Source organism: Marmota marmota, unplaced genomic scaffold (genome assembly GCF_001458135.2).
Source record: "Marmota marmota marmota unplaced genomic scaffold, marMar, whole genome shotgun sequence".
Lineage (NCBI taxonomy): Eukaryota > Metazoa > Chordata > Mammalia > Rodentia > Sciuridae > Marmota > Marmota marmota.
Window position 1 is genome coordinate 4,376,504 of NW_026000138.1, and position 26,973 is coordinate 4,403,476.

At 39.2% G+C, this 26,973-nt stretch overlaps 2 protein-coding genes and 1 non-coding gene across 20 annotated transcripts in view; 1 reads left to right on the plus strand and 2 right to left on the minus strand.

Moving 5' to 3' along the window:
- Positions 1 to 15,627, minus strand: part of Tmem116 (transmembrane protein 116) — a 43,025-nt gene extending 27,398 nt beyond the window's left edge. For 4 of the 18 annotated variants that reach the window (XM_048785645.1, XM_048785635.1, XM_048785632.1 and 1 more), the window contains exons 1-4: positions 14,870 to 15,314; positions 14,496 to 14,620; positions 7,922 to 7,968; positions 7,241 to 7,304 (exon numbers count right to left, since the gene is read on the minus strand). In XM_048785645.1, the coding sequence (XP_048641602.1) occupies positions 7,241 to 7,304; positions 7,922 to 7,968; positions 14,496 to 14,620; positions 14,870 to 14,897 (264 nt within the window). In that variant the 5' untranslated portion in view covers positions 14,898 to 15,314. The other 14 variants (XM_048785634.1, XM_015502530.2, XM_048785631.1 and 11 more) reach the window with 14 other exon arrangements.
- Positions 7,407 to 7,508, minus strand: LOC125611255. The gene has a single exon (XR_007341413.1). It is a non-coding gene; the product is annotated as a U6 spliceosomal RNA (small nuclear RNA).
- Positions 15,628 to 15,638: 11 nt separating the features above from the next.
- On the plus strand, positions 15,639 to 23,319 carry Erp29 (endoplasmic reticulum protein 29). Its single transcript, XM_015502532.2, has 3 exons — positions 15,639 to 15,924; positions 20,186 to 20,324; positions 22,519 to 23,319. The coding sequence occupies exons 1-3, from the start codon at positions 15,781 to 15,783 to the stop codon at positions 23,019 to 23,021; spliced, it is 786 nt and encodes a 261-aa protein (XP_015358018.1). The 5' UTR covers positions 15,639 to 15,780; the 3' UTR covers positions 23,022 to 23,319.
- The last annotated feature ends 3,654 nt before the right edge of the window (positions 23,320 to 26,973 follow it).

Here is a 26,973-nt window from a genome sequence, read left to right on the forward strand (position 1 = left end):
AAAAAAAAAAAAAAAAAAAAAAAATCAATACAGATGCTAAAAAAAACTAAAAAATACAGCTAGCAATTCGGACTTAACAGATATCTACAGAATATTTCATACACCAATGACTGAATTCACTTTCTTCTCAGGAACACATGGAACATTTTCTAAAATAAACCATATTTTAGACCACACAGCAAATCTTAGCAAATACAAAAGAACAAAGATAATATCATGCATTCTATCAGATCATAATGGAATGAAATTAGAAATTAACAAGATAAAAAATAGAAACTACTAGGGGCCGGGGCTGTGGCTCAGAGGTAGAGCGCTTGCCTAGCATGTGGGCCCTGGGTTTAATCCTCAGCACCACATAAAAATAAATAAATAAAACAAAGATATTGTGTCCAACTACAACTAAAAAGTAAATATTAAAAAAATAGAAACTGACACCTGGAGACTAATATACTTATGAATGATAAATGGATAGCAGAAGAATCATGAGAGAAATAAACAAATGAGAATAGTAATACAATATATCAAAATCTCTGGATAATATGAAAACAGTTCTAGGAGAATAGTTCATAGCATTGAGCTCATACATTAAAAGAATACAAAGACATCAAATAAATAATCTAACATTACATCTCAAGGCTCTAGAAAACGAGAAACACCAAAATCAGTAGAAGATAGGAAAAGAATTAAAATCAGAGCCAAAATCAATGAAATTGAGGTTAAAAAAAATCAAAAGATCAATGAAACAGAAAGTTGTTGTTTTTTTTTAAGAATAAACAAAATGGACAATCCCTTATACAAGCTAACCAAAATAAACAAAATTGACAACCCCATATACAAGCTAACAAAAAAAGGGAAAAAACTCAAATTATTAAAATCCAAGACGAAAAAGGAAATATCATCATTGACACTACTAAAATACAGAGGATGATCAGAAACTGTTTTGAAAATTTTTACTCAAATAAGCTAGAAAGTCTTGAAGACATGGACAAATTCCTAGAGATTCATGACCTACCCAAATTGAATAAGGAGAATATAGAAAACTTTAACAGATTAGTTTCAAGTAATGAAACTGAAGTAATGAATTGAAGCCTTCCAACAAAGAAAAGCTCAGGACTGGATAGATTCTCAGCCAAGTTCTGCCAGAGCTTTAAGGAAGAACTAATACCAATCCTCCTCAAAATTTTCCATGAAACAGAAAAGAAGGAACTCCTTCAAACTCATTCTATGAAGCCAGTATCACCTTGCTACCCAAATCAAACAAAGACACATCAAAGAAAGAAAACCTCCTTGATGAACACAGATGCAAAAATCCTTTTTTTCCTTCTCTTTTTGTTTTTCTTTTTGGTACTGGGAATTAACCCAGGGGTGCTTTACCACTGCGGTATATCCCATCTTTTTTTGTTTTTTATTTTGAGACAGGGTGTCACTAAGTTGCTTAGGAGTAAATTGCTGAGGCTGGCCTTGAACTTGTGATCCTCCTGCCTCAGCCTCCCAAGTTGCTGATATTACAGGTGTGTGCCCAACGCTTGGCAATGCAAAAATTTTTAATAAAATACTGGCAAGGGCTGGGGTTGTGGCTCAGTGGTAAAGCACTTGCCTAGCATGTGTGAGGCACTGGGTTTGATCCTCAGCACCATAAAATAAATAAATAAATAAGCAAACAAACAAACAAATAAATAAAAGTATTCAAAATAAAAACAAAAAAACAAACAAACTGCCAAACCACATATAAAAACACATTACATGGGCTGGGGCTGGGGCTCAAGCAGTAGCGCGATCGCCTGGCATGCGTGCGGCCCGGGTTCGATCCTCAGCACCACATACAAACAAAGATGTTATGTCTGCCAAAAACTAAAAAATAAATATTAAAATTCTCTCTCTCTCTCGATAAAAAAACCAAACAAACAAACAAACAAAACACATTACAAAGATAGTACACCATGATCAAGTGGATTCAATCCCAGGGATGCAAGGTTGGTTCAACATATGGAAATCAATAAACGTAATTCACTACATAAACAGACTTAAAAACAAGAATCTCAATAAATGCACAAAAAGCATTTGACAAAGTATAGCACCCATTCATGTTTAAAACACTAGAAAACATAGGAATAGAAGGAATAATATTGTAAAGGCTATATACAACAAACCCAAGGCCAATGTTATTCTGAATGGGGAAAAACTGAAAGCATTTCCTGTAAAAACAGGAACAAGACAGATGGCTACTTTCACCACTCCTATGCAACACAGTCCTTGAAATTCTAGCCAGAGCAATTAGGCAAGAAAAGGAAATTAAAGGGATACAAATAGGAAAAGAAGAATTTGAATTATCTGTTTGCCATTCTATATTTAGAAGACCCAAAAAACTCCACCAAAAGACTTCTAGAACTCATAAATGAATTCAGCAAAGTGGCAGGATGCAAAATCAACACCCATAAATGAACTGTGTTCTTATACTCCAATGATGAATCTGCTGAAAAAGAAATCAGAAAAACTATCCATTCACAATAGCCTCAAAAAAGAAAATGAAATACATGGAAACCAATTTAACAAAAAAGATGAAGGATCTCTATAATGAAAACTATACCTGAACAGACACTTCTCAGAGGAGGACATACAATCAATCAACAAGTACATGAAAAAATGCTCACCATCTCTAGCAGTCAGAGAAATGCAAATCAAAACCACCCTAAGATACCATCTCACTCCAGTAAGATTGGCAGCCATTATGAAGTCAAACAACAACAAGTGCTGGCGAGGATGTGGGGAAAAGGGTACACTTGTACATTGCTGGTGGGACTGCAAATTGGTGCAGCCAATTTGGAAAGCAGTATGGAGATTTCTTGGAAAGCTGGGAATGGAGCCACCATTTGACCCAGCTATTCCCCTTCTCGGTCTATTCCCTAAAGACCTAAAAAGAGCATGCTACAGGGACACTGCTACATCGATGTTCATAGCAGCACAATTCACAATAGCAAGACTGTGGAACCAACCTAGATGCCCTTCAATAGACGAATGGATAAAAAAAATGTGGCATTTATACACAATGGAGTATTACTCTGCATTAAAAAATGACAAAATCATAGAATTTGCAGGGAAATGGATGGCATTAGAGCAGATTATGCTAAGTGAAGCTAGCCAATCCCTAAAAAACAAATGCCAAATGTCTTCTTTGATATAAGGAGAGTAACTAAGAACAGAGTAGGGACGAAGAGCATGAGAAGAAGATTAACATTAAACAGGGATGAGAGGTGGGAGGGAAAGGGAGAGAGAAGGGAAATTGCATGGAAATGGAAGGAGACCCTCAGGGTTATACAAAAGTACATACAAGAGGAAGTGAGGGGAAAGGGAAAAATAATACAAGGGGGACAAATGAATGACAGTAGAGGGGGCAGAGAGAGAAGAGGGGAGGGGAGGGGAGGGGAGATAGTAGAGGATAGGAAAGGTAGCAGAATACAACAGATACTAATAGGGCATTATGTAAAAATGTGGATGTGTAACCGATGTGATTCTGCAATCTGTATTTGGGGTAAAATTGGGAGTTCATAACCAACTTGAATCTAATGTATGAAATATGATATGTCAAGAGCTTTATAATGTTTTTCAACAACCAATAAAAAAAAATAAAAAATTAAAAAAAAAAAGAAAACTATAGAGCACTAGATAAAGAAATTAAAGATCTTAGAAGATAGAAAGACACCCCCGCAATGTTCTTGGATAGGCAGAATTAATATTGTCAAAATGGCCATACTATCAAAAGTGCTATACACATTTAATGCAATTCCCATCAAAATTCCAATAACATTCTTCATAGAAACATAAAAATAAGTCATAAAATTCATTTGTAAAAATAAGAGACCCAGAAGAGCCAAAGAAATTCTTAGCAAGAAAAGTGAAGCAGGAGGCGTCACAATCCTGGACCTCAATATACTACAGAGCTATAGTAACAAAAACAGCATAGTACTGGCACCAAAACAGGCATGAAGACAAATGGAATAGAACAAAAGACAGAGACAAACCCACATAAACACAGGTATCTCATACTTGTCAAAGGTGCCAAAAAACATACACTGGAGAAAACACCCTTTTTAACAAATGGTGATGGGAAAACTGGAAATATGCAAAATACAATTAAACCCTTATATCTTACCCTGCACAAAACTCCACTCCCAAGTGGATAAAAATCCTAGGAATTAGACCCAAAACCCTGCACCTGCTAGAAGAAAATGTAGGCCCAACACTCCAACATATCAGCTCAGGTATTGATTTCTTTAACAAGATTCCTATAGTGTAAGAAATAAAAGAAAAGATCAATAAATGGGATGGAATCAAATTAAAAAGCTTCTTCACAGCAAAAGGAACAATCAAGAACACGAGGACAGCTGGGTGTGATGGCCCATTCCTGTGATCCCAGCAGCTCAGGAGGCTGAAGCAGAAGTATCACAAGTTCAAAGCCAACCTCAGCAACTTACTGAGGCCCTAAGCAACTCAGTAAGACCCTGTGTCTAAATAAAATACAAAAAATGGGCTGAGGGTGTGGCTCAGTGGTTAAGTGCCTCTGAGTTCAATACCCAGTATCCCCGCTCCCCCACAAAAAAAGAACATGAGGAGAGAGCCTACAGAATGGGAGAAAATCTTTGCCACCTGCTCCTCAAGGCTCTAATATCTAGGATATACAAAGAACTCAAAGAACTTAACACCAAAAAAAAAAAAAAATCAATAAATGGGCAAAGGAACTAAACCCTTCTCAAAAGAAGAAATGTGAATGGTCAACAAATACATGAAAAAATGTTCACTCTAGCAATTAGAGAAATGCAAATTAAAACTACACTGAGATTTCATCTCACTCCAGTTAGAATGGCAATTATCAAGAATACAAATAACAATAAGTGTTGACAAGGATGTAGGGAAAAAAGTACATTCATACATTGTTGGTGGGACTGTAAATTGGTGCAACCACTCTAGAAAGCAGTATGGATATTCCTCAAAAAACTAGGAATGAAACTACCATTTGACCCAGTTATCCCACTCCTCAGTTTACATCCAAGGGATTTAAAATCAGCATTCTATAATTGCACAGCCACATCGATGTTTCTAGCAGCACAATTCACAATACCTTCAAAAGATATATGAATAAAGAAAATGTGATATATATAAACACACATTGCAGTACTACTCAGCCACAAAGAAGAATGAAAGTATGACATTTGCCAGTAAATGGATGGATCTGGAAACTATCATGCTAAGTGAAACAAACCAGTCCCAAAAAGCCAATGGTCAAATGCTTTTTCTGATATGTGGAAGCTAATGCATAATAAATGGGGGGGTGTTTAAAAATGAATAGAAGTTCAGTAGAGTAGACAAAGGGGAATGAAGGGAAAGGGGGAAGGATGGGAAAAGGAAAAACAGTAGAATGAATCTGACATATGTACATACATGAATATACCACAGTGAATCTCACAATTGTGTACATTCACAATAAATTAATTGAAAAAAAACTATGGGTAAATGACAGAAAGATTAGCAGAGAGAAGGGAAGAGGGAGTTGGAAAAGGGAGAGAAAGGGGAGGTACTAGGGACTGAATTAGAAAAAGATATAGTCCATGCTTTTATAATTCTGTCAAAATGGATTCTCCTGCCATGTATAACTAAAAAGAACTCCCCGCCAAAATTTAGCCATTTCAAATTAGAGGAGAGGGAAAGGCTTTCAAAAGATACCATAAAAAGCCAGGAGTAGTGGCACACATCTACAATCCCAGCAACTGGGGAGGCTGAGGCAGGAGGATTGCACCTCTGAGTCAGCCTCTGCAACTAAGTGAGGCCCTAAGCATCTCAGCAAGACTCTGTCTCAAAAAAAAAAAAAAATGTCTGGAGATGTACCTTAGTAGTAAAGGGACCCTGGGTTCAATCTCTAGTACTGAAAAGTTAAAAAAAAAAAAAAGGAAGGTGGAGGGGAACATACATCTTTTTGAAGGATATAAAGAACTGTTAACTAGAGGAAAACCTGTGGATGTAGCTGAGTGATAGAGCTCCCCTGGGTTCAAATAAAAAAATATTTTTTTTTAGTACTGGAGAGTATAGTACCAAAGAGTGATGGGAATACTATACCACTGAGCTATACCCCCACCCTTCTTTATTTTTATTTTGAGACACAGTATCACTAAATTGCTGAAGCTAGCCTCAGCCTTGCAATCCTCCTGCCTCAGTTTCCCCAGCTGCTGGGATTACAGGCATGCACCACCATACCTGGCCATTTCTCTTAAAATTTTTACTGAGCTAGCAAATATATCACTCTCCCTAGTACTCTACAAGCCAGAAAGTTTTTAACTTGGCTTTTTCGGTATGAATGATGTATTTGTGTGTGTGTGTGTGTGTGTGTGTATGTGTGTGGTGCTGGGGATTGAACCCAGGGCCTTGTGCATGAGAAGCAAGCACTCTACCAACTGAATGTCCCGAATAATGTATTTTTGCTTAACATTAAATTATAATTGCCTAGAAGGACAGAGCAGAAAAACAAATATCTTTCATATAGCAAAGTCCTTGAACGATCTCCTAGCCTCACTAGCAATTTTCCCAAGTACTGAAATCAGAAACTCACTTCTGTCATCCTTAGAGCAAATACAGGCTTCAGACAACACTGTTTCCTTATCTTAATAATTAATGTACACCAAGAAATGAATTTAATAATTCATCTTAATCTGGATATGGTATCATATGCCTGTAATCCCAGCACCACAGGAGGCTAAGGCAGAAAGATCATAAATTCAAGTACCCTCTGGGCAACTTAGCAAGACATGGTCTCAAAACAAAAAGGGCTGGGGAAGTAGCCACATGCCTAGCATGCATGAAGCCCTAGGTTTAATCCCCAGAACTATAGGGGGAAAAAAGTTCATCTCTAAGAATTGAAAATGATAGCAAAGGGCTGGGATTGTGGCTCAGTGGTGGAATGCTTACCTAGCATGTGTGGGGCACTGGGTTCAATTCTCAACACCACATATAAATAAAATGAATAAAATAAAGGTCCATCAACAACTAAAAAAAAAGTTAAAAAGAAAAAGAAAATGATGGCAAAGACAATTACCTGGAAAATAAGGGAGCTCTATTGACAGGCCTAAAGCATTTCAATTTATCATAGTGAGGAATTTATAAATAATTTGTAGATTTATTCCATAATTCTGAGACTACTTCTTTGTCATTTATTTTAAAGGCTAAGTCACAAATTCAAAGAGTGACTACTCACCTCTGGAGATTTCGGCGTATTCTTGAATACAGCATAGGAAATAAGTGAACTTGAACCTATAATACTGAGAGACCCAGGAGATGATCATTAAAACTGGTCCTTCACTTTTGCTATTGATTTTTTTTTCTGATAAAATTGATGAAAAATAAACTGCACTTGTCTTTTTAAAAGTATGGAATGTTTCTCGAATTTACATGTCATCCTTGTTTAGGGGTTGTGCCAATCTTTTCTATCATTCCAATTTTTTTTTAATTGAACATGAACACATTACCTTTGTTTTACTAATTCATTTATTTTGTGTGGTATTGATGATCAAACCCAGTGCCACATGTGTGCAAGGCAAGTACACTACCACTGAGCCACAACCCCAGCCCCTCATTCCAATTTTTAATATGTGTGCTGACAAAGTGAGCACTTTGCTATTTATTGGTTTTGCAATCACTCCTATTGACCAGGTTGTCCACTGATTTCAGATGTTATCCCTCTATCTGCTTTTCTGTTGTTATTGTTATTGATGTTACATTTTATTAGTCAGAAAATATCAATGGAGTAAGTAAAGAATATAATTTTTCACTAACTAAAGAGCAAATCCCCAGGGAGAAAATGTAGAAACTGCAGAATGCTCCAGTTTTGCTTACACTAGTTTATATAGTCCTACTATGTGAGATTAAATAAACATACCTCAGAATTGCCATAATAAATTGTATCCATTGTATTGCAGAAAAAACCTAAATAGAAAAGAAAAAAATTAAGCCTTTTACATTTAATATTCAACCTAACTCCAATTTCACTGTTTATTAGCCACCTCCTCAACACAAATTCTTCTTCAAAGCCTAATCAAAACATACAAGTCTGAAAATGAATAAAAAAGCCTAAAGAGGGCTGGAGCTGGGGCTAAGTGGTAGAGCGCTCACCCAGCATTCTTGAGGCACTGACTGGGTTCGATTCTCAACACCACATGAAAAAATAAATAAAATAAAGTTTAAAAATAAACAAATAAAGATGTTGTGTCAATCTACAATGAAAAAAGATTTTTTAAAAAGACTGAAAAGGCTCTAGGAAGAAAGAATTGTTCCATTTTTCCTTATTTCTGATTCTCTGGGAAAGAGTAAAATAAAATAAAAATACAGAAGTGAGTAGAAAATGACTAAATGAGCTGGGCATGGTGGTGCTTGCCTGTAACCCCAGTGGCTCGGGAGGCTGAAACAGGAGGATCCCAAGTTCAAAGCCAGCCTCAGCAATGGTGAGGCTCTAAGCAACTCAGTGAGACCCTTTCTCTAAATACAAAAAAGGGCCAGGGATACAGCTCAGCGGTCATATGCCCCTGAGTTCAACCCCTGGTTCCAAAAAAAAAAAAGACTGAATGAAAAATTGAGGGCTGGGATTGAGGCTCAGAGGCAGAGCGCGCGCCTAGCATGTATGAGGCACTAGGTTCAATCCTCAGCACCATATAAAAATAAAACAAAGATTTTGTGTCCACCTATAACTAAAAAAATAAATATAAAAAAACTGAATGAGAAAACTAATAAAAGAAGAATGAGGGCTAAGGTTGTGGCTCAGCGGTAGAGAGCTTGACTAATACACGTGAGGCCCTTGATTCCATGCTCAGCACCACATATAAATAAACAAAATAAAGGTATTGTGTTCACCTCTCACCTCTGTTAGGATGGCCTTAGGCCTGAGCCTAAGCAACTCCATTTTAAAAACTCCAGTTTGAAACCTGAAGTTTCACCAGGCACACCCAAAGAACCCTCCAATATGGCCTCAAACAAGTTACTTCCCTTCACCCTGATAAACAGATTGAAGCCCCTGGCAGGCTGTGCTTGCCTGATAAGAGGGAAAGGCAAGAAGATCAGGGTGGAATCAGATGTTTCTGACCCCAGGGTAAATGATATCACTGAGAAATCTGGTGGTAGCTGATAAGGACTGAAAGGGGGGTCAAAACCCCCCAAATTTAGTATAAATAATAAAACAAATAAACAGCAATTCAGCCAGCTGAAACAAGGATGCACTCAAGCTGGAGAGCCTGATGAGGACCTGACATCCCATCACTTGTCACCATTTCCTAAGCCTCTGCGTGATCCTCACCGCTCTCAAACTCTACCACCTCTCTGGACCTTGGTAAGTGCCACAACTTCTCCCTATGACCCTCTCCCTCAACTGATCAACCACTCCACGCCAGGAAAAGCCTACCTTGGTTCCGGACCTGGTGACCACAGTCTGAGTGAGTGTGCATCTGCTGGTCATAAAGCCTAAGGCTTAAGACTTTAGAACTTAGCACACAGAGGGAATGTCTGTCATTAGCCTATCAAGTGTGTTTGATTAAGTGTGTTTGCAGTGCTTAGAATTAATCTAGAATTGTTTGCTGTAAATTGATTATGTCTATTGCAGTGCCTAGCATTAAGGGATTGTCGTTTTCTTGATTAAGAACCTATAGAGTGAAATTGTATTGAGTAATTTGAGTGAATAAAGCATTGAAAGGGGCAGAAGCGCATGGACATTCTTTATTTCTCCCCTAGACCGCATAAGTTGTAATTTGCCCCCTCGTGACAACCTACAACTAAAAAAAAAAAAATTAAAAAAAAGAATAAAATAGAGAAGAGGTAGAAAAAGTTACATTTTAAAAGAGAAAGGACAGACCTTTAATAAAGAAAAAAAATAAAGTTCACTAAAAGAAAGAATAATAAATGACAGAGAAATGAAGAAAATGGAGACACTGTGAGTGAAAAATACAGAGCAGAAAGAAAAGGGAGGGGTCAAAAAAGACAAGAGGGGCAACTTCTGACCTTACCAAATCCCACTTGTCCTCCAGGGTGCTAACCTCCGGTAACAAGGCCATAAGGACTTTAGTCCCAGCTACTCTTATGCAGTGATCCTTCTCAGTCAGGTTGCAATTCCCAAAGAAATGAACAAAAGCCACAACCCTGTCCCAGCCGGGCTCCTCCTTACCTAGTCATGCACTGTACCTTGAGGGCAGCCAGCAAGGTGACAACAAGTGGAGAAAAGTCAGCCTGAAAGGCCAAAAATAGAAAGAGCAGGTGACAAGGAAACAAAGTTTTAAGAAGCATAAAGAACTGTAGAAGGGGTAAGTGGTAGGAGTTATTATTTATTTTATTAAAAGAAGCAGAATGAATCATAGTGAAAAGATAAATACAGCTGTAAGAAGGAAATTAAATAGGAAAAAAAAGAAAAGAAAGAGAGAGTAGAAGGGAGGTCTGCTTAAAACTTGCCCACTTATAGACAAGTCTTTGTGAGAAAGAGAAATTGCATAAAGTTTTAGTAATACCTGTATAAAGTTAGGAAGATAGGAGGTTATAAATGTTTGTCATATTTGATACTAACATCTTAAATATACTAGACCCCAATTTCCACCAGAAATATAATTGTATTATTACTCTATTCATTGAATGTACTTCATTGACGTTTAAAATATTAATGTCCTACAAAGCAATGTCACAGAAGATACAAAGATAAACAAGAGAAAGACCTAGCCCTCTAGGAGCTTATGATACACTAGGAAAAATGGCTTGAAGACCTAAAACTCAAATGATTTGCATTTAGCAATAATATACACAGAATGGCATTTGAACATGGAAGGACCAATAAAATTCTAACAAGCAAAGATTGAGGTAGAGGACACAGGAAAAACACTGATGTAGCCATTTATCTTTAACTATCTTTGTGTATATTCTACAAATGTTTATTTTCTTTCTTTTTCCATTATTTTTTTGGGGAGTGGGGGAATGGTTCTGGGATTCAAATCCAGGGCCTTGTAATTGCTAAGCATATACTCTACCACTGAGATACACCCCAGGGCCCCAAATATTTCTTTTTTTTATTAATTTTTTTTAGTTGTAGACAGACACAATACCTTTATTTTATTTATTTGTTTTTATGAGGTACTGAGGATTGAACCCAGCGCTTCACACATGCTAGGCAAACACTCTACCAACTAAGCTATAACCCCAGCCCCCAAATATTTATTAATAACATAAATTAGATCTTTTGTATGGCTGGAGTAATTCAAATATTTATGCATATTAGATTAAGATTACAGTATAGGGTGCAGTGGCATACACCTGTAATCACAGTGGCTCAAGAGGCTGAAGCAGGAGGATCTGAGTTTAAAGCCAGCTCCAGAAATTTAGTGAGGCCCTCAGCAACTTGGTGAGACCTTATGTCAAAATAAGAAAATAAAATGGGCTGGGGATGTGGCTCCATGGTTGAGTGCCCTTGGGTTTAATTCCTGGTACCAAAAAAAAAAAAAAAAAGTGTAGTATGGAATGGAAGACTAGACATTATTAAGTGGAAAATTTTAATAACTTTGCTTAAATTATTAGATAAACAAATAAACATACTGACTTCTGGACTAGAAATTTCCAGCAAAAGGTCTTAGGGAGTGTTTTAAGGTCTCCAATCATATATCTATCTAATAAGGGTGAGGAGACTAATGACAGTCTCACCAACCAAGTGATAAGAAAATGATTTTGGACAAAAGACTCTTGCCTCAGTCAAGAACAAACCTCTAATTGTTCAGAGACTAGCTGTGACAAATTAGTCTGCAGTTATTGATGACAATCAATCTCAGAGAATTTTTCTTTATGGTATCTCTTATAAAATGTCTATGACACCACTATACCGGGTTTACATACTTTATTTTTACTGCACTTTAAAATCTATAGAAAAATTGGCTAGATAGTACAGAATATTACTTCTTTAAATATTTCAAGTTTCCTATCCTAGAATCTTTCTATAGGCTGTTCTCCTTCCTAAATTGATTCATAAAAATCCGAATTTAAAGCTGGATGTGGTTGGCACACACCTGTTACCCCAGCTATTTGAGAGGCTTAAGGCAGGAGGATCACAAATTTGAGGCTTGCTTGGGCAACTCGGTGAGACTTTGTCTCAAAATAAAATAATACACAATAAACGGCTAGGGGTATAGCTCAGTGGGAAAGTACCTAGCAAGTGAAAATCCCTAGTACTAAAAGAAAATAAAATTTTGCAAAAAAATTAAATTCTCCAAAAAATAAAATTTTACAACTTTTTTTCAATTTTACATTTATTTACATAATTATTTAATGACTTGTCTCTTCACCTGAGTACAAATCCATAAGGGATGAATCTAATTTATTGTTTCTCAGCTCAACTTAGACATATTCTTTTGTAGTATTTTCCATGAACTCCAATCCAAATTAATCTTCCTATCACATTCTTTCACATACCCTTCACTTTCCTTTATTATAAATTATTGTAATTTATAATGATATGTCTGTTTGTATGATTATTTTATGTTGGTGTCCTCTGTTAAACAGTAAGCTCCAAGAGGGCAGGGAGGATATCCTATTTTGCTCACCAGTGTAATCCTTACCCACAAGAGGATATAACACATGAAAGATATTGAGAAATATTTGTTAAATGTTGAAATAATTCTTAGAGGAGCATAGTAACTGGAGAAAATCAAAATATAAAAAAGGCTGGGAATATGGCTCAGTAGTTAAGACCCCTGGGTTCAATCCCTCGTACCACACACACACACACAAAAAAAAAAAAAAAAAAAAAAAAAAAAACCGAATACAATTACAATTTGTCAACTTGGGCCAAGGTAATCTAGAGTTGTCATGGCAGTGGGTATTGGAAAGTCTGATGTCAGTCAAAATCAAGAGGTAGACCTGAGTGGGACTCACTGGAAACTTCTCTGTGCAGGAGAGGCACATGGTCCCTCTCCTCTCTGACAGGATCCACTATCTCCCTTGAGAGTGTCCCCTTTCTCTTTTCCTATCCCTTCACAATAAACTCATGCCTGTTACTCTGAGTGACATGCCTCAAATATTTCTAACTTGATCGCAAGAACTGGTGCTTTACAGGAGGAGTCTTCACACTGCTTCAGTTTTCCAACTCCATGACACTACTACATGAAGCCTTCCTATTTTATTAACATGTATTAATTGTACATATTAATGGGATTCACCATGATACTTCCATACATGCATACAGCATTTAATGATCATATCTAAGCACCCTTCTTCCTTCTTTACCTCCCTCCCCAACACCTTTCGAAGTCCCTAATAATCACTATTCACTTTAAACAACTTAGTTCATAGCAGGTTTCTCCTCTTGTAATTTCTATCATTTGTCTTGGTAGCTCATTCTATTTACTACTTCAGTAGGCAAACTCAAAGCAGATTTTTCTGAACTTCTCCTAAACACATATACATATACAATGGATTTTTTTCTATCAAAAACTTTACATCAATCAAACTTGTTGTATAAGATTACTTTGTTATCTCTGATGACTATTTTATACACACACATATTTACTGGATAAATACAATAGTTAATTATGGTGCTAAGCTCCTTATAATGCATCATATAATTTATTCTTTTATCCTAAATTTGTTCATCATAGCCTTGTGAATTCTATCCTATGAGCATTTCTTAATTCCATCCTTACTTCTTCAACCCTATTTTTTTTTCCCCTTCTTTTTGGTGCTGGGGATCGAACCCAGGTCCTGGAGTATAATGAGCATTCACTCTACTTCTGAGCTACATCACCAACCCCAAACCTACTGTTAGGCCCTATTGTTAGACCTTATTTTCTCCCTGCTAGACTACTGCAACAGAATCTTAACTGGCCTCCCTACCTACAACACTTTCTTTCTTTTTAAATCTTTATTTATTTTTAAGCAGCAAAGAGGTGTTTATTGTGAGCTAGCTCGGTCCTCCGCGCACACACAGCAATTTATGACACTGAGAGGCTAATCTTTACTTTTATTTGTTATTTTTATGTGGTGCTGGGGATCAAACCCAGGGTCTCACATCAAGGCAAGCACTCTACCACTGACCTACAACCCCAGCCCCAGTACTCTCTTTTCAATCCCTTTCCTTTGTTCCTGAGTGATGTTTTTAAAAACAAATCCGACAATATTCTCCAGGTCTTAGCTTCTGGTGGTTCCAAACCGCTTTACAATCTGCTCCAGTTTATCTTTATACATATTCACCTAGTTCCCCAACATGTCCTGGGCATGCTTTTCCCTTCTCTAGAAATATCCTGTTTTTCTTTGTCCCATGAATGCCTCCATGTCTTTTTTAAGATCCAGCATAGAAGTCATTTCCTGCCTATAACATTCCCACAGTTCTAAGCAGGATTGTAAATTAGAATCTTTAAGATGGACAGTACTCCTATAAATCAGGATATTTAAGACACAAAGATTAAGAAAGATACAAGGTGGAGATAAAAGATTTTAATACTTACACGTTCTGGGGAATACACCACAGGCTTGGAGACCACATACACCATGGTCAGGAAATATAAAGGGAGAGAGGGTGCCGTCTGTGGATTAACACCATTTGTGGGGCTAAGGTATCCAAACAGGTTTCCTGTGGAGAGTTTTAATTGGTGAGTTTAAAGCAAGAAGACATCAGTTTCAGGTTACACGTGACCAAAAAATGGTCACTATGCCATTTCTGCACAGGGCATACTGGGTGTGAAGGTGAGCAAGGCCTGACAAGTGGGCTACCTCCAATTGTCCCCTTGGGAGGCAGACAGCAGAAGACAGAGATATTTGCATCGACCACACTGAGAACTGAGAGGAGGTGTAGAAATGGAAAGTGTCACAAGTGACTGACCTCTGCTTCTGGGACCAGAAAACGACATTCACGTTCAACATGGAAGCCCAGATAACATAAAATGATGAGACCTCACTACACTTTCTCACTGTGCTTTCTCAATATGATAGTCTTACTTCGTGCCAAGGACCAGGTACTGGTTATGATTCCTCAGCACACAACCCTGTCTCTTCATCTCTGCGCTGAATTCCACGGGCAAAACCGGAACCCGGCATAACTGCAGTGAGAAAGCAGGTGGACTGCAAAATTTTTCAACCTGGAGCCCAGGACATAGATGGAGAGATATTTGTCAAACAGTAAAGCCTGTTTGACAGGACTCCAGCGCCTGCCAGCCCGGCTCAACCCGGCTCAACCCGGCCTGGGTGGCCAGCAGCGTGTCGGCCCAGATCAACGAACGGCTGTCTGACCGCCTGGCCCGCCAACAGGAGACGGTAGCGGGTCCTAACCGACTTCCTGACGGACCTAAGATAGCAAGATATGATGGCTGGCCTTGTCTTCGAAGGGAAGTTAGGACCGCAAAGAAATTGCGGAAACTTAGTCACGCACGCGCTTCGCGCCTCTGCCTACGCGAAGAGTCGACCCGCGGCAGGCCTCGCAGAGTGCGCGTGCGCGGCGGTCCCAATTTTCCCGCACCTTCTCTCACGTGACTTCACTTTCCAGGGGCCGGCGCAAGTTTCGCCGAGTGCGCGTGCGCGGCGGTCCCCCCCTTTTTTTTTTTTTGCTTTTCCTTCCACACAACACGTATCCTCACTAGACTTCGCCCCTCGGACGACCCCTTCCTCTCGCCGTAGGCGGGCGTGACCCGCCCCGAGTGTCCTCTTGCGCGCGCTCGGGCCAGCCCTCCAAGTCACGTGGCTTCTGTAGTTTTCCCCACCCAGCTCTTCAACCTCTGACTCTCACAATCCGGCGTTATGGCTGCCGCCGTGCCTTGTGCCGCTTCTCTCTCCCCGCTTCTTCCCTTTCTCCTGAGCCTGCTGCTCCTCTCCACTCCGCACGGCACCAGCGGCCTGCACACTAAAGGCGCCCTTCCCCTGGATACAATCACTTTCTACAAGGTAACGGGGTCGGGGGATTTTGCGCACAGGTGCAGCCAGAGTGCCCAGGGGAGCGCGAGCTGGTGGGGAACGTTGAGCACCGAAGGCTGGCGGAAAGCGGTCTTGTAGCAACGATCCGAGGGCTTCCTACCATGCTATGGCCTGGTGGAGTCTTGGACGGGCTTACCATGACCACGGGCACACACGCCCCGGGGTCCCGGCTCACCCTTGCCTTTGCATCATTTATTTATATTTGTTTCTGCTTTTGTAAAAGAGCTGCAAAGATGCAGCCAAGGTAACGAGATGCTCCTTTAGGGAGAGAGGACAGTGCCAGGGGAGATCCAGTCCTCGAGTCCTAAGTAGGAGATGAGGGCGGGGCGAAGTCGGTGCTACCTGGTTTCCAACTGGGGGTGGGGGTGGTAGGAAGAACTCGGCACGTTAGTATGCGTATCTGTGCCCCTCCTGAGTATGAATTGTTGGCTTGTCAATATGCAAAGTATGTTCAGATATTACGCCTCTCCCAGAAAAGTGCTGACGTTAAGAATAAGCTACACGCTGGAATTGTAGCTCGGTGGGAGAACGCTTGCCTAGTACGTTTGAGGTACTAAGTTCGATCTTCAGCACCACATAAAAATAAATGAAGGCATTGTGTCCATCTACAACGAAAACATAAATAAATAAAAATGAATACGCTACAGTTTAGCCAAACTATAGGAAATATCTCCGGAAGAAAAATGAATAAAATCGGGTCAAAGCATGGAAGAATTTGCCACTACCCCTCCCTGCCACCCTTTACAAAATGTGGGAATCCTGGCCTAGGTAAACGGACCCTGGAAACATTGAAGGCTTAGTGCAACACCACAGTCCCACTCTTCTTCTCCTGTACCTGTCTTTTAACTTCTATGGCAAGCTAAATGTTGAGAGAGAGGCAGTCGTCTTATTTTCTTATTTTTGTACCCTTGCAGGGAAGTGAAACCAAGAAATGGAACTCTAAATGTGTCTGTATCAAGTGGTTGAACTTGTCTGTTTTTTTTTTTTTTCCTTCTTCTTTTGTAGTTATGGATGGACAACATGTTTTTGTTTATTTATTTTTTTGGTGCTAAGGATCCAACCCAGTGCCCAACAGGTGCCAAGCAACCAGGGGCTCCACCATTGAGCTAAGCCTCAGCCCCTTCTGTTTTCAAAAGGGTTGAGAGGACCTAGAGTGGACTTCACACTTGTAGCTCATTGAAGGCAAAGTTCCAAGAATTTAAAAGCATTGGTATGGCTGGTTGGTTGGTTGTGGGCACCCCACAGCACATATGCTCTTTGGTCCTTTACTGGCAAAGTGATGCACCTACCTCTTCCCAATACATGGAAGTTGGGTTACATCACAGATCTAGTGTGACTCAGAGCAGCTTTGTACCTTAAGGTTAATAGTATCTCCTTATAAATGAGTGCTGTGCCACCTTTACCATTGCCACCCTGGTCTAGGCTGTTCTTGGGTACAGTTCCTCCTGTCCTCCATGCTTCCACATTGAGACATCACACTAGGAGATCTGTTCTTGCTTCCCTTTCCTATTTCCTAACAATTTTCCCTAGTCCTCTGTGTGTGCTCCAACCGTACAGACCTGCCTTCTATCCCTTGAATATTCCTAGCTCATCACTGCTTTCATGTATTTGAGGTTTCCCTGTGAGTGGAGTAGTTTTTGCCCAATCTTTGAAAGACATGCTCCTTATTGTTTAGGCTTAAATGTTACCTCCTCAGAACCCTTCCTTGATTATTTCCCACCCCCAGGCTTAAGTACCAGTCATATTCCCCTGTTATTGTTTTTCTGAAGTGCATTCATTGCTGATTTTGTTCCTTGTCAGTTTTACCATCTGTCTCTCACATCATATTCTTTATTTCCAATTATCTGCACAGCATAGCAGGTTATATATTACATAGAAGGTGCTTAATAAATAATTGATTGCATGAATAAATGTTTTCTCCAGTCTTTTTCCAACTCTCACCCTCTTCCATCACCGCTGGATACAATGGGAATTTCTTAGTGTTTTTTTTCCAGCAACCTTGTTCAACATGCTATGCTTTTTAATGATTTCTAACATTTTTGTTCCTTTCTCTTCGCCATCACTAGAATGTTAACTTCATTTGATAAAGACCCACTCCGTTTTGTTCTTTGTAGTGTTCACTTAGAACAGTGCGTAGTTCATGATGGGCCCTTAGCAACTTTTAATTCAATGAACAAATGAATGAATAAAGAATTTATCTCTAATTTGAAGAAGGAAGTTGTCTGATTATGGGTACAGTAGAACTGATCCCCAGAGTTCTAAAGTAATTAACAGATACAGACTGCATAAAATAACAAACAATTCTTTATGCAAATATTTGCCATTCAAAACCATTCCATCTTACCTAGTAGCCAAGAATGGTGAAAGTAAAAGTCCTGAATTCTGTTTCAATATTAAACCACTATATAATTATTAATGTATTACATAATACAAGTGTAAGTCCCTTGAAGATAGGGATTGTATATCATGCTTTTAACCCCTCCACCCCCCACCCCCATACCCCGGCCTTGAACATGTAGCATCTGCTATTAAAGTTCTGTTCATTTAACATGTTTTAAAAGCATTTGCTGCATGCAGGTATGTGGGATCTTAGGGTCAGGCAAGGTCCTTATTTTAATATACAGTCTACCGGAGAGAACAGAAAACAAGCAAAGAACGATTTTAGAGAATAGTCAATGTATGAAGAAATGCATCAGAGTATCGTAGGAATGAAGCAATCTTAGATGGTTGAGGAGTCCTCTTCATTATTAATGAAGGGACCTTTTGAATTGAACCTTCAATGTAAAGAGACAAGCTGAGCCAGGGAAAGGGTTCCAGCCAGGAAACAACAAATACAAAGGCTGCAAGAGGGGGCAAGTGTAGTGTGTTGAACTGAAACAGGGCCACTTGGACCGGAGGGATGTGATCTGATTTATATTTTAAATCTTCCTTGTCTTTAGGCCCTCAGAGCTCAGACTTTATGGCGTCAGTGGCCACTTAAAGATGACCTGTTCTGGTGGTTTCTCCTCCTTTATGTCCCTAGGCACTGTTAAATATTCTTAAAAACCTAAAGTCGAGTAGACATCAGTACACAGTAAGGGACACACACAAGCAAAAACATTTGAGTTCTCTGATGCATCTGAAATTTTGTGAACTTGATAGAATTATGAACAGTGATTTCCTGTGATGAAAATCTTGAGAATAGAGATCACTGAATTAGAAAAGCAAAGGGGTGTGAGAGGAGGGGAAGGCAACATTACTGACCAAAGTCAGCTTATTTATTTGTACATTGGAAGAAACCATCAAAAGGAAGCCCTTGGCTTAACTATATGACCCCTTCAGTTCCACTTCTAGGTGAATCCAAAAGAATTTAATAATGGGTGTTCAAACAAAAACATGTGCACATCTTCAGACTATTCACAGTAATAGCCAAAAGGTAGAAACAACCCAAACATCTTTCAAAGAATAGTTTGTTTGGCCAGAAATATGAATAAAGCACTGATCACATGCTACCACATGGAAAACCATAAGAACATTATGCTAAGGCAAGTAAGCCAGACATAAGAGACTATGAATTTTATTATTCCATCATATTAGACAAATCCAAGGAGACAGCTGGGGCAAGGAAGAAGATGGGGAGGGACATCTTAATGGATACAGGGTTTCCTTTGCGGGTGATGAAAATGTTCTGGAACTAGGTAGTCATGGTGGTTACATAATATTATTAGTACACTAAGTCCCACTGGATTGTACACTTTAAAATGATGAGTTTTATTTGCTTTTAAAATTAAAATCTTGTTCTTCACAGTTAAAGAACCAGAGATCTAGCCAAAGCATTCTTTGTGGTGTCAACTCCTTTTTAGATTTTTTTTTTGGTCAGATTTCTGGTTCAGTATTAAGAAAGGCTTCCTCAGATGATGGGCATGATAGGATATGATGATGAATTGCATGCTAAGGGTCTCTTTGGCCTACTGAAAGGAACACTGGAGTGGGGGGCCTTAGCTTTATTCTAGATTGAGTCATATGTTTCTCTTATTAATGTGAACACATACCTAATGAGATGCCCAGTACATAGCAGGCATATTTAATAAATGGTGGGGGGCAATAAACAAACATTACATTGTTAAGAGCTGGTATTGGTATCCTTTGTGGGCTTGTTTCCACTGTTTTTTAAACAGGGGCCCCTTGGGAAGGGGAATTCACCCCAAATGTCCCTGGAACACCCCACTTGCTCAGCTCTATGTGCCCTCAGGTCATTCCCAAAAGCAAGTTTGTCTTGGTGAAGTTCGACACCCAGTACCCCTACGGTGAGAAGCAGGATGAGTTCAAGCGTCTGGCTGAAAACTCGGCTTCCAGTGATGATCTCTTGGTGGCAGAGGTGGGGATCTCAGGTATGTATAAGTCCAAGACAACTGGGAAGGGCTGAGGGGGAGGAAGTTAGCTATTATTGCCCTATTTGGAGGGGGAATACTTGGTGCCTTTTTATCTAAACTACACACAAAGGATAAATGGGTTTTATTCTTGAGGAATCTGGTACTCATAGCAAGCTTGGTCTAAGATGATTTCTGGAACCTGGGAACCTCATGTCAGGCTTGAAGTTGCCTGAAGAGAAGGGACCCCCTCTTCCCTTACCCTTCACCCATCTGACATTCCACTTTGAGAACTTTGAGCTTTCCTTGCAGGGGGTGGTTAGGGGTTCCATGCCTTCTAGGGGACAGCATGGTCAGATCTTTTCTGCCGTCATTTAATTTTTTTACCAAAGTTGTTGGGTTTTGGCTTTAGCTCAGATACATTACTGGTGCCACCACTGATCTAAGGGTCACTTAACCACAGTGTCAACAAAATAATAATACGTCGCCAGTGTTTATTGGTTTGCGGCCTGTAAAGATCTACACAGACATTAAAGTTTTAAGCTCCACTTGAGTCCTGCTTGAAAAGCAAGAGGTACTGTCTCCATATTATACTTAAAAAACCAAAGCTCAGAGCTTACATGACTTTCTAGGCGATGGGGTATGGGTGACTGAGCCAGAATTCCACCTAAGTACCTAAGTATTTGGCTTAAGTACATCTAAGTGCAGCATACTCTGAGCTAGGATGCCTCCATTCCCCAGTGAACTGGGAATTTGATGTCAGTAGAGATAGCTGGCTCACCTGTCCAGAGGAGTCAGTCAGTTTTGACTCAACTTCAAATCAGTTCCCTTGGGGTTTTTTGAATAGCATTGACAATGACTTGCATTCATCATGTTTTTCAGACCACTGTGCTAAAGGTTTTACATGTATTTTACCCTTGTGACTTGTGGTACTATTACCCCCAATTTTTCAAGTTAAATTGATGCTCAGGGAACCTCACTCAAGTAAATAGAGCTGTTAACTAGGATTGGCACTCCAGGCTGTTAACTCCACTGTTAACCCAGAAATAGTTGGTCTCAGCCATTTCTTCTTGCCAAGGGTCAAAAATCAGTTGTCACAATCAGCCCTTGGGACTACTACTACTTTTTAGGAAGAATGTTGCAGATACTGCTGGCAGCTACTGCAGAGTAAGCACTGAACTCTGATTGGATCTCATATACATAGTGCCTCATTGAACCTCCCAGCAGCCCTCATGTAGCAGGGACTGCTTTCATCACCTACCACACACACCTCTTTCTCGCTCAACTCCAGCCAACCTGACCTTGGTAATTTTTTTTTCTTAACAGTACTGGGGCTGGGCATGGAACTCAGGATCTTGCACATACTAGACAAGTGTGCTACCCACTTGGCTACACCTGAGTCCTTGGCCTTAAATATTCTCAGCTCAGTCCTGGCACAGAGCTTTTGTCTTGTGCAGAGCTCTTGAACTAGAGGTACTTTCTTCCTGAAGCACTCTTCCCCGATATTTATGTGGCTGGCTCCATGCCACTTAGGCCCCTCAGCTTATGTCATCTCCACAGGGTAGTCTTCACTGACAACCTGAAGTGGGCTTTCTTACCCACTCTGTCATATCACACTGTTTATTTTCATCAGTGGAACTAATCATTTATGGTCACTGTATACTGTCAACCTTCTTGCCGTTAGAATATAAACTTCTTGCCAGGTGTGGTGACACACACCTATAATCCCAGCAATATAGGAGGCTGAGGCAGGAAAATGGCAAGTTTGAGGCCAGCATCAACAAGCAAGGCCCTAAACAATTTAGCAAGACCCTGTCTCAGAGTGAAATAGGAGTGTAGCTCAGTGGTTAAGCACACCTGGGCTCAAATCCCAGTAACACCCCATTCCCACCCCCAGAAAAAAATTAAAGCCCCTTGAGGTCCGAGAACTTGATACTGTGAATCACAATTAGGTCCTTAGCACCTCAAACAGCATCACGTAGTAGACATGAAGAATTTTTACTTTTCAAATGAAGACAGTTCAGAGCAATTAAATGATTTGACAGCAGCCACATGGCTAGGAAATAGCAGAGGAAGAATTCAAACCAAGGTCAATATAGATAAACCTCACTTTGAACCATTACACAGCCAAGGTGATTCTTCTTCTCCACTCAGGCCCTGTAGTGATATCCTGCACTGAGTTGTTGTCTTATTCATCTCTGGTTTCTGTTCACAGATTATGGTGACAAGCTGAACATGGAACTGGGTGAGAAATACAAGCTGGACAAAGAGAACTACCCAGTCTTCTTCCTCTTCCGAGACGGGGACTTTGAGAACCCAGTCCCATATAGTGGGGTAGTTAAGGTTGGAGCCATCCAGCGCTGGCTAAAGGGACAAGGAGTCTACCTGGGTATGCCTGGCTGCCTGCCTGTGTATGACGCCCTGGCAGGGGAATTCATCAGGGCCTCTAGTGTAGAGGCCCGTAAGGCCCTCTTGAAGCAGGGGCAGGACAACCTCTTGAGTGTGAAGGAGACTGAAAAGAAGTGGGCTGAGCAGTATCTGAAGGTCATGGGGAAGGTCTTAGATCAAGGTGAGGACTTCCCAGCATCAGAGATGACCCGGATCACCAAGCTGATTGAGAAGAACAAGATGAGTGATGGGAAGAAGGAGGAGCTCCAAAAGAGCTTAAACATCCTGACTGCCTTCCAGAAGAAGGAGTTTGAGAAGGAGGAGCTGTGAAAAGGCACTGGGGTTTCCAGGGTTTGCTGGGGGTGGGAAGGGGAGAGTTACCCTCTGGCCATGAAACCCTTGTAAAGAGGGTGTTGGAAATCTGAGCCCTGACTATTCCTGGACATGGATGCTGATGTGCCCATGCTTGGGAAGTCTCTAGAGCCAGCCTGGGGATAGCTGGAACGTTTACTTGGCTAATGAAGTGCCCCCCTCAGAAGGAACTGGTGCTATAAAGGAGGGTACTGCCCAGGTCCTTGACAAATGTAATTCTGGCCCAATTAAAGTTCAGTGCTTTTGATTAAGTGGACCTGAAGCCATTCAGTTTGTTTTTTCACATTATATTCTGGCCTATAACTTGCTTGCTTCTGCTTCTCAATTCTTTTTTGAATCTAAGCTGGTATGGACTCCACTCTACCAGGGAAACAGATTATCCTGATAAAACTGATCCCAGCTTAAGGTAAAAGCTTTATTTTTCACTGATGTCCAGGCTATTATGAATTAACTGGATAATGAAATGTGTCACCCATGTTCTTAGTCCTTAGAACTCAACAGTAGCACCATTTAATCAACATTGCACAGTGATGCTCTGTGAGATGTATAGCAAATTCTTAATTTTACTGACAGTGTTTTTAGTTTAGAAAACAAAATGATAGAATTTAGTCCTGTTTGAAAGTTTTAAAAATTGTTTTCATGCTCAATCACTTTGTCAGTTAATCAGTAAATACCAACTTTTAGAGTAAGTACACAAATGGCAGACAAGGAAGACTATAAAAACCCAAAAGCATCCTCAGGCCCCGAATGTGGCCTAATCTTGATTGTTGGTATGCCACTGGGTGGGTTCAGGCTAGCTATTTATAAAGCCAGAGTGAACTAGATAATCATATATCAGAGGGCTTTTGTACTTAGCATCTAATAAATTAATATTATGACTGAAGGCTACATGGAGTGGCTTCCTAGAATCAAACTGTGTACAATTTTAAGGGAATTTCTTGATAATCTGAAGCAGACACTATATCCAACTTGAAGAATTTTGTTTTAAGAAACTTGTAAATTCCCTAAATGGTGCCAAAAATGATTTTAATTTTAAAATAGTTCTTGGTAATTGATGCCACAAAAAGTACTGGTGTGATCACATTAGGAGAGATTATTCATACAGAAATAAGAAACTGGGAATTTGTGGCCATCAAGAATAAGAATGAGATGGTATGGAGAATAGCTTTTAGCTATTTATTGGGGACCCATGTTTCCTGGGCTATAATGTGGACACTGTAGGTTGCAGAAAAGCTCTGTCCCTCAAGTAAACTGTAGTAGGAACTCCACAATTTGTATGAGATTTCGACTCATGGTAGCTTACCCTGCAATTTTAACTGAAATTTGTACCTGCATTAAGGCAATAGCATCCAAAAACAAGGGGAATATTAAAAAAATATAAATCCAAGCCAAACTTTTAGGAAAAGCAAAGGATGGCAGTTAGTTAGGTACAGGCACATACCTGCTTTTAGTAAAAGGAAAAGAGAACACTGGTAGGGAGTTAAGTTGTAACTGAAAAAACAGGCCCAAACTGACCCTTCAGAGAATGATTTTTCTGTCACAGGCAGAAAGAAAACTCAGGAAAAATAGCTAGTCAATCTGTCCAAATAAAATTTGAATTTCAGTGTCTGGATTCAAGTACCCTTGGGTAAATCATGTCATCAACCTGCCTGAAATTCTCCAATAACCTTCCATTACATTTATTCTAAGTCTCAGTCCTTCCCCTGGCTTTAGGTCCTGACTGATCTAGTCTAGCACTCTATCCAAATGCTGACCCCTTTCCACTCCTTTCACTAAGTTGCTGGAACATGCTAAGCAGTTCCCTTCCTTGGGTCCTTTCCAACTGTGTTCCTTTTTCTGTGACTGACAAACATTCACCATTCACGTCCAATGTTACGGAGATCCTCTCGTGACCCAATCCGAAGTGACTCAACACTATCACATACCCTGATTTATATTAAACAGGACTTTGCTACACAACTATTTATGACCTTTCCCCACACCAACAACTAATAAGTAGGATAGAGAGTTTCATTTTCCCTTAAATAAGCAGAGCCTGAAAGTTATGAATCTTGACGCATGGTCAGTAAGTATTCAGTAATAATTTAAGTATGGAAGGTACTGCTTTTAAGCCAAAAGAAATGGTGGCCTTAGGGAGAAAAATTAATTTTCAAATAATAAAATTTTGCTGGGTATATAGCTCTTTAATACAAAATTGAGATGAGTTATACCATTTAGAAGGTTGTAGCTTCTAAGAACCTGAACAAAAATGAACCAGGCAGAAATGCCAACTTAAAATGAAAATTTTATATAAATTAACCCATTGAGTTTAGATTTGCTATGCTTCACTTAATTCTCAATAAGGAAGAATATAGACTTCCCATATTAATAAATCACACCAAATAAGCAGGAAGAGTTTCAATAATAAGCCTATAGATACACTGAAACCCCCTTTTATATTAAAAGTTAAAATGAATGACAAATCCAGATTGAACATAGTGATTGCAAAATATAATGCAATTCTGAACAATTAAAATTATGAAAATATACAAAATTGATGGGCAACACAACTAGGCATTTGTTTTCTATTATGTAGAGAACACTAAAAATTTCTCTACCTTTTATCCATCAAGTAAATGACTTAAACCAAATGTTTACTTTGGAGAGTCTTTAACTCAGGATCTCAGTAGTATAAAAGGCAATAATTTTTTAGTCTGTAAACAGTAGTCGTTTTTTTTTTCCTCCTTTCCTTTTTTTTTTTTTTAATATCAATTTACCACAGAAAAACTAAACAAAAAAGCCATATAAACCAAAACAACAGCAGCAGCGGGTTATTTGGGAAATCTCTTCAAATATCAATGACATACAATTGCTGGGAGAGGGTGCGTTTTACTCATGTAAATATATATATGTATACACACACACATATATATATGTATGTATGTGTGTGTGTATTTTATATATATATTAAACTGTACACAATTTATAGTGCAGGACAGTTTCCAAAGGAACAGATTGATAAAAGATATTGGCCATTTCTGCATAATTTCATTCTTTTTACAGTAATCTCAAAATGTGAGAGTTGAATCTAACTGAAATGCTACATTTAGTAGGAAAATCAGCAAGTAACAAAGGAAGCATAACTTCAAGGTAACATTTGTCAGTAAAACCAGTAGAAGTCCCAGATACTCCAAGGCAGGAGACCAGTTAGGCAGACCATTAGAGTCATTGCAGTCCTTGACCAAGGCCAGCCCATTAAGCATACATATGATAGACTGATCAATAGACTTGTATCAAAGAGCATTTCTATTTCTTTGTACAGTACTTTTTTGGATATGCAAAGAAACATCATTCCAAGAACATAGCCATACACACACCCTCCCAAATACACACAGTTCCATCTAAAATAGGCCATAGTTATATGAACTAATGACACGTTGTCATTAAAGGATATTCAGAATCAATCGGGTTGTTCAGTTCATCTTGTTCAGGAGGACAGTTATTCCCTTTAGGATGGGGTGTTTGACAGTTGTGGCTACTAAATTTATATAAAATATGAAGTTTTGAAATTACTTGATGGACTAGGTTTTCCAACAAGTCTTATTTTGAACAGGTAATATAATTTTTAAACAGTTATTAATTACCATATCAAATTGTCAATAAGAAAGTCAAGGAGGGACAAAATGCATACATAGATTTTCCCAGCTCTTTTGGTTGCTTTTAAAAAAGTATCACATTTCACTGGAGCAGTGCATAGGAAAGGACCTTGAAAAGGTCTTTAAGACCAATCCTCCATCAGATGTTGGAATTTCCTCATCAAATTCATTTCTTTGCCCTTACAAAATTACTAACTTCAAAACAGAAAAAAAGAAGCAGGAATTCAAACACCAAAAAAAAAAAAAAAAAAAAAAAAAAAAAAAAAAAAAAAAAA